At 46.7% G+C, this 14937-nt stretch overlaps 1 protein-coding gene across 1 annotated transcript in view; it reads left to right on the top strand.

The window, feature by feature from the left end:
• The window catches only part of HCN4 (hyperpolarization activated cyclic nucleotide gated potassium channel 4), a 179751-nt gene extending 166208 nt beyond the window's left edge, over positions 1 to 13543 (top strand). The window contains exon 8 of the mRNA XM_030578700.1: positions 9283 to 13543. Coding sequence (XP_030434560.1) covers positions 9283 to 10844 — 1562 coding nt within the window. The 3' untranslated portion in view covers positions 10845 to 13543. The remainder of the gene's footprint in view (positions 1 to 9282) is intronic.
• The last annotated feature ends 1394 nt before the right edge of the window (positions 13544 to 14937 follow it).

The raw sequence follows: 14937 nt of genomic DNA, 5'->3' as shown, positions 1-14937 counted from the left end.
TTGTGCTGATGTAATTGTAAGTATGTTACACCAGAGCTGAAGGTGTCATTTCCAGCATCAGCATACAGACCCACGTGGCTCTGATCAAGCTAGTATGCTAACAATAGCAGTGTAACCCCATGGTCTGAGCAGCGCAAAGTGCTAGTGCAGGTAACATGCTGACAGCGTAGGGGCCATATCCAGGGCTTCTTTGCTCCACCAGCCATCACCAGCTGCAATATTGGCCCATTAGAGCCACTGGCAGCCAGCTAAGTTAGAACAGGAGAGCAGCCCAGTGCACAATAGTCCAGGATCAGAGGATTGCAAAGGCCACTTTCACTCTTGAGCTGTGTTGCAAACTCCTTGCTCTAGCCAAGGATCTGACCTGGTGTGTTTACTATTCAGTCTTCATAATAAAGACACAGAATGTACCTGAGCCTCCCAGGAGCTAAGTAGCTGTGCAGAAGCTACCAGAATAAAGTGAGAATGTTGAAAATGAATGTAGATTAAAAAAGCAATTCACTGACCCAAATTCTTAAACTACAGCCACTGGCCTCTGACTGAACTGGAGGGAGAGAGCCAGAATGAACATAGCATTGCAACTAATCTTCCCAGGGTCTGTGCAGAATTTTAAAAACAGAAAGCTCATTTTGATGATTTGATAGAACTATTATTGAGAGCTGATTCTTTTCATTAAACCACATGGCCCTTTTCCCTGGGATCCTTTGTGTGTTATCTACAGTCAGGTGAAGTGTGTGACTTTTCAATTCTTTATTAAGAGAGAACTGTCTATTAGTTAAGCTCCAGAATTTCAGAGACATCACTAAACTTCAGAGCTCTTATGACTGCATTGGGCACATCCTCTAGGTTCTAAATAGTATTTTCGTTTTCAGACCATCACTGTGTTGATGAGAAATTTTTTTTTGTGGAACCCATAGCTTTCTCTTCTGTCCATATAAATCTTTCGTCTTTTACTACAATTATTTATTATTTGTATTGTGGGGTTCTCACAACAGAATGCAGCCACCAACTCTTGCTGGTGGCTGATCTGACAATTTTTCTTAAAATACTTAATTAGCTTTAGGAAAAACAAATAATTATGCACATCTACATGTCCAAATCATTGTAATCTATCTATGTATGTGGTTTTTTCTCAGACTCAGTAATAAAAAAGTGTACAGCTGTCTCTATTCTTTATTGGACCTAAAGAGAATAGAAACACAAATAAGGTGCCTTGAACATTCTTGTCTTTTTTCTTATTGTTTCTTTTGCCCTTTTAAAAATTTTTTTAAAGATGTGCTAGTTACTAAGCGTGCTGTGAAAAGTGATACAGAGGCAGCAGAGGCCACAGGTGATGGGGCACTGGAGGAGGCAGGAAGGGGGCAGAACTGATGGGGGGTGAGCTTGGGCCAGAGCACATCACCACATAGCCAGGGAATGGAGCCCGAAGCCCCATGTCCAGGGGATAGGGCCTAGGGACAGAGCCCGAAGCGCTGTGGCTGGAGCCTGCCACCCAAGGGCTGATGCCTGACCCCACTGGCCCTGGGAAGGTGGGGAACTCACTGGCTGCCTGCTTCTCCAGCTTGTGTCTCTCCAGAGGGAGGCAGGGCTCAACTACTGCTGGTGGTCCCTGGGAAGGGGCTGCTGCTTTGCCCTCCCCCACCATCACTGCCAAGGAGGCCGTGGCCACAAGAAAAGCCCCTGGTGGCTTCATGAGGCTATGGTGGCCACATCTGAGAAATGCTGCCTTAGGACCCCCAGTTCTGGACCAGGATCCCCTTGTGCTAGGTGCTGTACAGAACACCAACACAGTGTATGCTCCAAAGAGCTTGTGCAATCTAATTATGATGCACCACTGGTGTGTCCATATCTTTGCTAATGCAACTTTAATAAACCGGCTCATGTATCTTTGTGCACCACTGTCCTCTACTGGATGGTATCAGAACTGCTCAACTATGTGTCAGAGATCTTATATTACTCACACCTAGTGAAGAGTCTCCTCTACTCAAGTGGCCAGAAGCTGTGCTTTTTGGAGAGGGAGGATCTGAGTTTGATTACTGCTGCTGCCATGAAGTTCTGCATATTCAGGTTTAGAAGTCAAACTGGAACAAGTGTGTATTCTATATGTTATATCAGTTCTTATGCCATGATCATCGCTGTAGTGTCGGATGGACAGAAGGTCTAGAAGGATAAAGTCTTGACATCACACCGGCTTTGTGCTTCCAGCACTGAAATGAGAGGAAAATAGATTATTCTGTCCAAGCATCCTACTGTGGTTCACTGAACAAAACTGTGGTATAGAATAGCATTACAGTTCGGATTACACAGAGCTACTTAGAGAAGCCAAATTAATCAGCCTTTCATCACTATGTTTGCAGATCTCATTTCAAGGCAGGTGAAATGACAATAAATCCAGAGCAAAGAGACTGATCTGTAGTGAGAGCAGTTTAATAAAGAAAGAAGGAAGAAAAAAGTCATTGCAGACACATCTCCCTAGGAAACTCCTCTCTCCTGCCTTGCTCCAGCTTTGGCTTGTGTTTCACTCATGGCTTTAGTTAAATTGTCAGGAAACCATCTTTCCTCAACTAGGACATCACCCTGTACCTATTATGGTCTGACACTGCATGGGGCTGCCCCTCTGGAAACAGCCAATGGGCCGCACACATGGTCAGAGGAGAGATGGGTCAGTGGAAAGGTGTGTGAGGGTATAACATGTTGCTGGGGCGCCCAGAGCTGCGTGCCAGTGTGTTACCTCTCTGCCTCAACAGAAGTGAGTTTTGCTGGTAACTAGATTGTGTGCCAGCTCCCTGCCACACCAGTCTGTCTGCCTCCCCACTCCAGCCAACTCCTCAAGGCTCTTCCGGCCCAGACTTCACTTAGTAGTTACAATCAGTGAACTCCAGCATCTTAGTGCCCCAGGGATGTTTCTCTGCAGTGCACAGCCCCATATCATAATGCAGTCGCAGAAGATAACTGCTCTGTTAAAGAGTCAGTACATCACAGCTTATTAATTGAACTGGGGTTATTACACTGTTCTCTTCAAACACCACCCTGAACTGGTTTATGGTAAAAGTAAAATGAGTTTATTAACAAAAGAGCATGGGTTAAGAGATACCAAGTAAAAGATAAAGGTAGAGCTGGCTATAAGCAAAAAAAAGTGAAAATACGTATCTAAAATCTGAAACTTAATATAGCAAGATACAGTCTTTGTGCAAGATGGTTTCTCTCACCACATCTCCTTTCCAGCCTGGCCAGGAGCTATCACAGACATGAAAGCGCTCAATTTCTTTGTTTCCTTAAAGTGAAAGATTGAGATGGCGTCTCTCTCTCTTCCTTGTCTCCCCAAAGGGATGTCTTTGTGTTACATGTCAGGAAGGCCTCCTGGGAACTCAGTCTCCTCTGTCTTTCTGGGGTGCAGAGCCATGTTAATTCTCTATCTCTTGTGTTCCACCTCACAATAAGGCCCACTGGTTTAGCAGCTTTGATAGCTGATAGCAGCTTTGTCTACAGCTAATATGTAAATTGAGGTAAACCTCCCTTCCTTTGTCTGGGGCAGACCCCTCTATCACCTTTACCTAGGTTAGACTGTCTTTGACTTAAACTATGTTCTAGTAACATTATACAGAGGGAATTCATAACTTCACATGTAAGGTTAACACATGCATTTTACAATGATATTAATAACCAGCATGTTGTTAGCTTTCATATGATACCTTCCACGGCATATTGTATACCAGTATTATTGCAGTAGTGTGTAGGGTGTGAATACAGGGGGGCCTCGGCTCACAGAGAGTAAGGATGTATTGAATGTACTGTGAAGTAAGAGCTGTCGCTATACTGCTGTCACAGAGTGCAGGCATTGAACAGTTGGGGCCTTCTCCTGCCTCTCAATCTACCTGGGCAACAATCCTTAACATCCCAGCGTTCTGCTGTGGAGTGAGGGCAGGTGTGTCTGAGGTCAGAGGAGGCTCAAGCCCAGAAGAGCAAACTGGAAACCAGGTGCGGTTGACACAGGATGAAGGAGTGAGGCAAGGCGTTTGCTGTGACGATGGAATCACAAAGCAGATGCTGGTCTAGCACTCTTGGGGAGGCTGCAGTAATCACACCAGCTTCTTCTCCTCCTCCTTCCATCTCTTCTCACTTCTAGGCTTCCTCAGCCCAGTTTCTTGATAAAGAAATCCACTATACAATATCCACAGAGCTACTAACTTTCAGCCATGGGGTTGTAGTTTGATTGTCTCCTTGAAGGCACTCCCCCACCTCATATCTCCCTCTCCACACCCTGGCCTTGCAACTGTGTGGGAGAGCTCTTTGTGCCCCTAGCTGGAATTTGCACCTGTAATTCCAGAAAACTCATTATTACAAACCTGAGGTGTTGCCCTCTCAGACATACCCTTTTGATCCTTAGCGTGTTAGCCAAATTCTTGCTTGAGTAATTCCATGTTGTTTCCTACCCTGCAATTTCAACTGGGTAGGTTCTTGTTTACATCCTCCCCAGAACTGTTGTGTTGTGTTGCTGTGCACTGCTGAAGAGCTGTCCCATTGCATCCCAGAAGTGGCCACACTCTTGTCCTGCATAGATTTGAATGATGATGGAAGCATACAGGGTCTGATTCTCCACTGCCTGCAGCTCATATAGCTACTTACACCAGCGCAAAACACTTCCAAAGCCAAATTGTAGCTTTTCACAGCTATTTTGCACTGGTGTAAAAAAGACAGGTCTTGTCTGTCCTGGTGATACGTGTAGCAGTCGCTCTCGTTCTATGGGAGCTTTTCCAGATCTTGACTCATTCTTGTAGTTCTTTTCTGCACCCTTTCAGCTTTTCAACGTCCTTTTTGAAGTATGAACACCAAAATGGGGCACAGTCTCCAGTAATGGTCTCACCAGTGCCATGGCCAGAGATAATACCAGCTCCCTGCTCCTGATTGTGCATCCAAGGATCCCATTCTTCCTCTTAGCTACAGCACTGCACTGAGAGTTCGTGTTTAGATGGTTACTTACCGTGACCCGTAACTCGTTTTCACTCACTGCTTTCCAGGATACAGTCCCCCAATTTATAAGGGTGACCTATATTCTTTGTTCCTCGATGTATGACCTTGCATTTGGCTGTGTTAAACTGCATGTTGGCTCACCTTACCAAGAGATCCAGGTTGGCCTGTATTAAAGGTATGTCCTCATCGTTATTTACCACTCCACCAATTTTTGTGTCCTCTGCAAATTTTACCTGCAGTGATGTTATATTTTCTGCCCAGTCATTGATAAAAGTAATGAATAGCCTAGGGCTGAGAACAGATTCCCTACAGGATCCCACTAGAAGCATCCCCACTGGGTGACAATTCCCCACTTACAATTACTTTTTGCAGTCTGTTGGTTAACCAGTTGCATTGATTTTCTATAGTGCTAAATATTTGTATCAGCATGTTATGTGGGACTAGGTCAAATCCTTAGAACTTTGTCTACATGTGAAAGTTAATCTGGAATAATGATCTCAACAAAGAATGATGACAAGTTTATCTGACAAGCCCTATTTTCCATAAACTTTGTTGTCTGGCATTAATTATGCCGACATTCTTTAATTCTGAAGATGCGAGGTGGCTGTGGTGCCAGAGTTCAGAATGGAAGGTGTTTACAGATCCAATCTACCATACTGTGCCTGTGTCTAATTCAAATTCTGCAAACCCTCTGGGAGGAAGGGTGTTTGTCAGTCCTGGTTTTGGATGGGAGCTGAAAGTGCAGGCAGGAACCTGGGGCACTGAAACAGAATGAGAAAGTTAACGAAATGGTGTGGAGCTTGAGGAAACTTTTGTTTGGGAGGAAGGTTAATATTGCTTTTGATTTAATCCAAACTGGCTGGCGCCTTGGGATGCTATTGTATGCTCACCTTGAACCCCAGCCTCAAGATAAGCTGCCATGCACACGCGCACTCCTGAGTGCTGCACGCAGGTTACTACTGACTAACCTGAGCCCTCCAAATCCTACCAGAACCAAGAAACAAAAGCTAAAGGGAGCCCCACAGGCAGCTACTCTAATATCTTCAGGATGGCATCAGCTGGGAGTGTGGACTGCCCTTGTAAAGTCAAGTGGTGGATTTAATTGAAGCCAGTTTGTTAAGGATATGATACAAACTCCTATGAGCAGCAATTCCTCATGCAGTAATGCTGTAACAGAATAGTTCATTTTCATTAGGCTTTGAGGATACAACTAAATTCTGATGCATCAGACATTTCTTCTATTGAGAAGGTACCGTGCATAGGCACCGATTCCATGGTTGCTCCGGGGCTGGAGCACCCATGGGGAAAAATTAGTGGGTGCTCTGCACCAGCAGCAGCCAAGCTACTCTCCCCTCCACCTCACTCCCTCCTCCTCTCCCCCACTGAGCACACCACATCCCTGCTTCTCTGCCTACCTCCCAGTGCTTCCCACCTGGCCACCACCAAACAGCTGTTTGGCCACTCCGGGGGGTGAGGGGAGGAGGAGCAGGAACATGGCGCGCTCAGGGGAGGAGGTGGGGAAGAGGCGGTTTCAGTGCCAGGGCAGGGATTTGGGGAAGGAGTTGGAATAGGGGCAGGGCTGGGGACAGAGGGAGGGGTCGAGCACCCACTGGCGGGAGTAGAAGTCGGCGCCTATAGTGCTGTGATCTGGTGAAAGGGCTCCACACAACACCCTCACTCATGGCTCAGATCTGTTCTTTAGTCACTTGAAGTTTCCCCGCAACCCCTGGTACATTTCGGGACCAGGCAAACTTTGTCACTGAATTTTGCAACACTTGGAAAGGGCAAAGTGTTGGGTAATATTATACTGCAAGGCTGAAAGTTGAGCTGGAACTTAAAATTTGGTTGGTTTGGAATTCCACTTACCAGGCATTAATGAAACAATAATGGCAGGCAATCTGCTGCACAGAGAACTCTCACCTGAGCCAGCAGAGCCTTTAGGGAGGGAGAGTTCTTCTGTCCCTAGTGCACAGAGACTTCCTCTCAGCTAGAAGCACTTGCTTGGCTTACCTCCCTGCTAGGGAAACTGTGAGGCTTAGGGTGAAGTCCTGGCTCCATTGACAGAGTTCACATTGACTTCAGTGGAGCCAGGATTTCACCCTTGATTCCTTACCGTTTGTAAAGTGCTTTGAGAGTCTGGGGGAAAGGGTCTAGAGAGAACTTAAATGTCACAGTCACCTTTAAAGGGGAAATGGACATAGGGTGACCAGATATCCCGATTTTATAGAGACAGTCCCGATTTTTGGGTCTTTTTTTATATAGGCTCCTATTACTCCCCACCCCCGTCCCGATTTTTCACATTTGCTGTCTGGTTACCCTAAATGGACATGGGCTTAAATGATGGAGAACATGGGGGAAGGATGTTCTTGTGAACCCAAACAATGGTTGGACAGCTTTGCAAAACCTCCAAGGCAAGGAGGAGGTTCCATTGTCTCTTCCTTAGTCCTGCAAGGTAATGCACAGTGACTAATGATTAGAAGTTGTATGCACCCAGCACAGTGTGCTGTGCAGTGTCTCTGTTCATTCTATTCAGATCATCCACTATGCTTGAGCCAGGTGGAGGTGGCTTTAGGTCACCTTATGCACTCCCCCAATACCTGGGCTGGCTGGGGGCTGGTCCAGGTCCCAGCATAGAATACAGCAGCCTCTGGGATACTCTAACTTATGCCAGGCCACTCCCAGCCCCTTTGTGGCAGCCAAGGTTTGCTTGGATGTAGGAATGCTCAGTCATGCCCCCTTTCTGCTAGGAATGCCCCCTGTACCGAGATACAGGAGATGGGGGTGAGTTAGAGTATTCTCTGACAGTTCTGCTCCATTGGAGGGTTCCCCGATGCCTCAGGGACACAGTTCATCAGGCTTGATGGCTGCTTTGCACTGGAGGAAGGCTGAGGATCTGACTCACCATGTCTCACTACCCAGTAGGTGCAATGAGATGTAGACTGGATATGAAGGAGGGATGTCCAGTGATTTAGCGCAGGAGGCTGGGATTCAGCGCTCTTGGGTCCTGTCACTGCCATGCTGTGTAATCTAGGGCAAACCACTTCACCTCTTCGTGCCTTGGTTTACCCAGCTGTAAAAAATATTGGGACAATAATAGTGACCATACTGAGTTGTTGAGATGCAAAATCACTTGAAATTAGTCAAGCGCTGTCATACTCTAGATTGATAGGTGCTACAGAAGTGCTGAGCATTAGCTAGAAAAGTGTTAATAAAAGGCCTGCTGCAGAAAATAACTTACCATTCACCAGAGGAAATTTACTCAAGAAAATCCCAAATTGTGTGTGTGGCATGCATGGCTTCTGCCTTTCTGCAGCTGGGTTTTATCAGGTACTGTTCCATCCTGAGAACATGTTGAGCTTCTCCAGAAAACTGCAGGAACGTGCAATGGCCAGGAAACTCCACTAAACCTTGGCCTCTGTTTTGGATTTCCTTCAAGTGAGAAGAAAGGTCCAGCTGCCACTTCAGGAGCTGTTTGTTGAAAGCCTGTCAGGAATGGTCTAGATAATATGTAGTTCTGCTATGAGTGCAGGGGACTGGACTAGATGACCTCTCCAGGTCCCTCCCAGTCTTACAATTATACAATTCAAAGGAATCCAGGGTGGTGGCAGCACGAGGAACATGCAGCAGGAATAGAATTTGGGGTTTGGAGTAGGAGTACTTACCCAACATCCACCCACAAACCACCCACATGAGATACCAAAATAAAATACCGCTGAAAGCAGATCTTTACAAAATCATCCCTCAGCACTGGATCAGGGGTGAAATAGTTAATAATGTTTATATTTAAAAAGTTTTGCCATTAGACTTCAGAGTAAACTAATCCATTGAGGTGAATGAGGCAGAGCTATTGTTTCAGGCTCTCTGCAGGCTCAGGCAGACATCACTGACATAGTTACACTCGGTTCATATGTTTGGTGTTTTCTTTGCAACCACCAGCACTACAGAGTAATTGTTTTAAATGAAAGTTGAGATTCTGAAGCACAAGATAATAGCCTCCAGACAAAAAAAGCCATTTGCTAATCTGCCCTGACCTGGTCCCTTAAAACCCTGGGTGAGCAAGACTTCTCATGCCCCATGAGGCAAGATCTTATGGGACACTACTTGGCTAGAGGATGTAGTGTATGTGAGCTTATTGGCTGGCACAAAGGTGCCATGGCACCTCCATTTGAGGGAACAAATGAGAATGGGATAATGTGGCCCTAAAATGAACTGGGAGGTGCAGGCAGTGGCCTTCAATTGATACCCGCTGAAAAGTTTCCCCCTTGCTTTTACCAATCAGACTGATTATTCCTCGCTCCCTTTTTTCTACAGGTAAGAAAAATTCCATTCTGCTGCATAAAGTCCAGCACGACCTCAACTCTGGTGTCTTCAACTACCAGGAGAACGAGATCATCCAGCAGATTGTGCAGCATGACAGAGAGATGGCACACTGTGCTCACAATGTCCAGGCTGCGGCCGCCGCAGCTGCAGCTGCAGCTTCCACACCAACCCCTGTTATCTGGACTCCACTGATCCAGGCACCCTTGCAAGCTGCAGCTGCCACCACTTCAGTAGCAATAGCTCTGACCCACCACCCACGCCTCCCGACGGCTATATTCCGTCCTCCATTGTCTGTCTTGGGTTCCTTGGGGCAGCCGTCCAGCCAGACACCAAGACAACTGAAAAGGCTTCAGTCCATTATACCATCCGCTGGTCCTTCTGCTGTAGGTTCTCCATCCAGCACGCCGTCCCAGCTGCACACTCCAGGAGCTGAAACCCCCTCATCATCTTCCTTCCAAATCCAGCAGCTGGCAGGATTCACAGCCTCTGCTGGCTTGGGCCAGTTCCATCAGGCCTCGGTTGGATCTCCTTCCCCTGGCTCAAGCCAACAGTGCTTGGGTGGCACATCATCAGCGGGATTGAACCAGTTTCAACAGGCACCTTCAGGGTCTCCTTTAGGGACAGCTCAGCAGCAGTCACTTTCCAGCAACACTCCACCTAGTGGGTTTGGCCACTTTCAGCAGGCCACCACTAGCTCTCCATCTACTTCCTTCACCCAGCTCTCGTCAAACTCACCTAGCAATCTTCTCAACGAATTCCAGCCCACCATCCCCAGGCCACCACAGGTGGGACAGTTACAGCCATTCATGGGAAGTGGAACTTTGGGAGGAATGAACCACTTTCAACCTCCTCCTTCCTCCAGTTCTCCATCCTCTAGCTTAAGCCAGCTGGCACAAGCCTCTGGAGGCTCCCTTTCAGCGCTGTGCCAAATCCAACCAAGTGCATTAGGCTCTGCAACTGGGACGCTAGGCCACCAGGAAAGGTCACCTTTTGCCTCTATGTCTCCACTGCAGCAGCCTGGTGTAGCTTCCCCTTGTTACACCCCTTCTGGCCTTAGTCCTCCTAGTAAGAGCCCTGTGGCCGCAAGAACTTTCCAGTGTGGCCCTGCCAGGGCCTCCGGCTCTCATGGATCTTTGCTCATGCCTCAGACCTCCAGCCTGCCTCCGCTGGTCCTTCAACCCAAGAGCTCTCCACATTTGCCACCAAGACGCCTGAGCCAGGACATCAAGTTGATTTCTGCTTCCCAGCCATCTTTGCCCCAAGAATTGGCTCAGACTCTGAGCCAAAGCTCTCCTCTTTCCTCTAGAGAGTCTGTTCTGAGCGTCTTTCCTTTCTCTGGGGGAGGGTCTGGACTTCTTGGGAAGCCGTGTAGCTCTATTCCTGGGCGCATGACTTTGCCGCGTCAGATGTCCTCAGGTTCTCTGCCACACCCACTAGTGTTTGGAGCCAGTGCTGTCATTGCTCCCTCCCTGACTGCTGGTGGGAGGAAAGAATCTGTTGTGCTCCCTGAGGAGCTAGAACCTGTCAGATCCAAACTGCCCTCCAATTTGTGAAGACCTCTTCTCAAAGCAGTTTCTGTCACTCATGCAATTCAGTTCCTGATCAGACTTTCACAAGTCATTGCTTTCCTTTTTCTCTCTTTATTTGCCTTTCTTTCTTTAGGTTTGACTGTGATTAGCGATAAACAAAAAGAAGATAACCAGGTATTCTTAGAGCTATAGATTTTTGGTCACTTGATTTTATAGAATATTTTAATACATGGAGCAAAAGAAAATGAGGAAATTTAATCCACTGAGGTAACACACAGATACAATGTGTGCCTGAGCTGGAACTTGTGAATGATCAGCCATAGAGCCACCAAAAGGTTTTCCTGTTGAGACGCAGATCCCAGGTTGACATGAGCAGGTCCATAGCTGGTGTATTTTGGAACAGCTCCATTTGAAGAGCTGTGTTGATTTGCAGCTGCTGGAGATCTGGCCTTTAGTGTCTAGGTTTGGAGGTCCTGAGCAGTTTGCTGTGCACATCGGAAGGTTCTGATTCCCCCATGGTTTTCTCGTGTCCTGAGTGGATTGCAGAGGAAGTGGCAGAGGGTCAGTATTGCGAATGCAGTTCCCCGTAGGGATTAGAATCACAAGGGCAAGCGGTTTGCTTTTCCCTTTCTTGGACTCCTTCTGGACAAGGTGAAGCACCTGGTGACCTGGCTATGGAAGGACCTCTCTTCCTCAGCATTGCAGGCTCCAGCTTCTGATTTCTTCCCATCCCACAGATGTGTTAGTGGGAAAAAAAGCCAGTCACAGGTCCATCATGGTAGGGCAGGGCTATGTCCCATCTGTATTGCTAAAGTGTTTGGGGTCAGGGGAGGTGCGAGTCTCATCTCACTGGTCACTGTTGTACTTTACCAGCTGACCAGCAGCATGGCTGCTGCCTCACAACTAGAATCATGCTCAGGGGCCTGTTGCTGATTTTGCATTCCAGCTGAAGGAAGTCAAAGCAAGTAGTGGGAAGAGAATGGTTCATTCGCCTCCCCTCCTTCAGTGTTAGCATCTCAGCTTCTGGGGACCTCTGCTTTGAACCACAAGAGAACAGGGTAAAATTATGTTGAAAGGTAGAGTCCAGCTAGTTTCCATCCTGCCATTCCTGTGTTCAGGGAAGCCCCATGGTGTGGTACAGAGTGTCACCCTGGTACTCTGCCGGAGCCTGAGGGAGTCACCTGATTTGCATCTAAATTAATATCATGTAAAATATGTGTATTAAATGCTGCCAGCCGTGGCCTGTGCTTCTCCTCTGCCAGAGGAACAGAAATCATTTGCTTGACTTCACCAACAATAATAACCTGCAGTTGATTGGCTGTGGCTCCACTCTGCAATGACAGCACCATCAGACATTGTCGGATCCTGTGGGCCCTTGGGCTACATCTTGGGTTCCTGATGTAAGGCAATCCAAGCAGGGACAGGACAATAACTAGAATCCTGGAGAGGTTTCAGCCATTGGATGTGCACAGCGCTGAGATGCTGCAGCCTTTATCTCTAGAGCAAATATTTCCTCTTGCTTTGCTTGTCTTTTTCTTAGACTAACAGGTGTCTCTGGTCACCTCACTGTAAAAGAGCCGAGCGCTCACCTTTTTTCTATCACAGGGTCCCGTGTGCCCCTTCTTCCTCTGCCCTCTAATATCGATTCCTTCCAGTGCTCCCACGAAAGCAGGCCTTCCTGCCACAGTGCCAGAACAACAGTAACAATCAGAGTAATAGCAATCCTCCTGTCCTTCCCCAGCCCCCTAAAAAACTGGCTGGCTGCTGGTTTTATACCAAATTGTTTGCAAAACTCTGACACAGGCCTGTATCTCCAAAAATTGCTGCAAGTGTAACTGGGCACTCTTGGTTCAAGGTGCTTTGGTGGCTCACAATTAAGATGTACTCAGCTTTGGTCTTCCTTAAAGGGTCAAGGTTATGCTAGAAATTTTTTTCTACTAACTAAATACAGCTATATGTGTGTGTGTATATATAAGTGTATATGTCTGTAGATACAATATACACTGCTATACACTTATATAATATACACATATATATTCTAGTTTTAAAATACATGTTAGTTTTGATTTTCCTGTAGAGGCAATTGGCAGGTGACGCCTATAGAGTATATACCTTGCTTTCCAAAACGTATATAGGATCATCTGACCAGCTTCAGCTAAAGGCCCATTTGAAACAGAAACCACTGACAGAGGGGGATACTGACCAACACCCTTCCCCCCCACCCATGCTCAAGGATACGAGATGATTTTGGGAGACCTTTTAAAAAAAATTTCCCCTATTGCCACATGCTGGACAGACCACACTGAGCGTCTTGAGAGAGTGGGATCTGAGAAGATGGCTGGGGTCGGAGAAGGTAAGGAGTGGGTGGGAAAGATCTCCTACAGACCAACACCACCAAGCCTTTGTGGATGAACATGCTTAACTGCTGTGTTGGCACTTGAATTTCGAATGAGACCCATGGATACTCAGACACACAGAGCTGCACAGACACACCTGCTGGGCTGTCACTGGTGGACTTGTATTCCTCCCCACATTTGGTGGACAGACTTCATTCGGGTGGGTTCCTTTGTTTTGATTTTCTAGGGGACATTATTTGATTTCTGATTCTTAGCGGTGCAGTAGCTAATACTGAGTTACTTTGACTGGACTTCAGTCAACACTAGGCTTGTCACAGTAGTTTTATTGTGAGGGAGGGAAGAGTTGTAGGGGAAGGGTTTGGAATATAAAACAGACACAATAAAAAAAACTTAGTAAATAAAAAAGACCCTCTGACTTGGTATCTGTTTACTTTAACCCACAGGAGAAGGTAAACAACAGATCGTATCATCTCTCATTTCAGGACATCTATTTCCTACTAGTCCTGCTTGGGGGCACTGGGGACTTTGCATTTCCCTTCCTGTCTGTACCCCTATCTGTCTGTATTTTCCTAACCACCTGTGTGATTTTGAAGAGGCTTCCTTTTTTCTAGGAAAATAAAAATAAATTGCTGGAGAACACCAACAAGTGCAGAAAGGAAAGGACTCTGTGCTTTTAAACCTACAAGAGGAAACATGATAGATGCTTATAGGGATTCGTGTTTGTGTTACTGGAGAGCCAGGATGCCCCAGCTGAGTTTGGAGCCCATACAAGCATGTAGTGAGAAGCAGTCCTTGCTGCCAAGAGTTTATGCTCTGCATAGAAACCAGAGAAACGTTGGGAGAAAGGAAATATTGAATCCCCATTTTCATGACTGGGCGATGCTGAAATGTACATATGGCACATGTTTTGAGGATGACGTTGTTCCCCAGAATCTAACTTTCATTCCTTTAAAAAAAGGAAGTTCTCCCTTGAGTTTCTGTGCACGTGGATCCCACTCTAGGTGCTCATGCATCTCATGCAGGTGAGATTGGGTTCTTGAGCCAGCAGTGTCTATTGAGGCCACACCTGCATGTCCTCATGCCCCTCCAACCAAGGGCACACAGAAGCCCCACCCACCGCTTAGTTCCGTCCTGTGGCAGTGAGGTGAAGTTCAGCCGTGTTCACCTGCTACCTCACAGCACCTTTTGCCCAATCCTTTTGTATAGCTTAGTTCAGTGAGATATTTCTGCCTTATTGGCAGCCCCTTCTTTGTATTCATTCTCTAAAATCTGTCATTTCTTCAATCTGTCATTAGTCAATGTCTTCCCGCCTAAAGGCTGAGCCTCAATCCTCTAGGTTTAAGCCATGCCCATTGTGCAAAGGACTCATCTCTCTAACCCATGGGCACAGTCAGTGTCTTTTCTGTTTGGGCAAGTGCCACATCCAGGACCATTGCTCACTGGTCTGGTCCTTCTTCACTCCACTTGGTACTCCAGAGATACTTGGCTAAAGCTCCACCTCCTAGAGAAGACAATGAGGGGAAAGAAAGGTTTTGGAAAGACATTCCTCTGACATCAAAAAGGGACTCTTCTCCCAGCGATCCCTCTTCTTTAGTGTCCCTATAAGTCTAAGGGACAGGCTCCTGGTTCCAGTCTGAAACCCACTCAGTCAACTGTCCTTGGGCCTGCAGACTAGCTAGGAGTAGAGGTGGTCAGAAAACTTTAGGTCGGCATCAGAAAATACAGGTCCTTCAAAGTCAAAACAAAACAAAAAATTAATG

Source organism: Gopherus evgoodei, chromosome 10 (assembly GCF_007399415.2).
Source record: "Gopherus evgoodei ecotype Sinaloan lineage chromosome 10, rGopEvg1_v1.p, whole genome shotgun sequence".
NCBI lineage: Eukaryota > Metazoa > Chordata > Testudines > Testudinidae > Gopherus > Gopherus evgoodei.
This window is presented reverse-complemented; position numbering and strand designations above follow the sequence as displayed.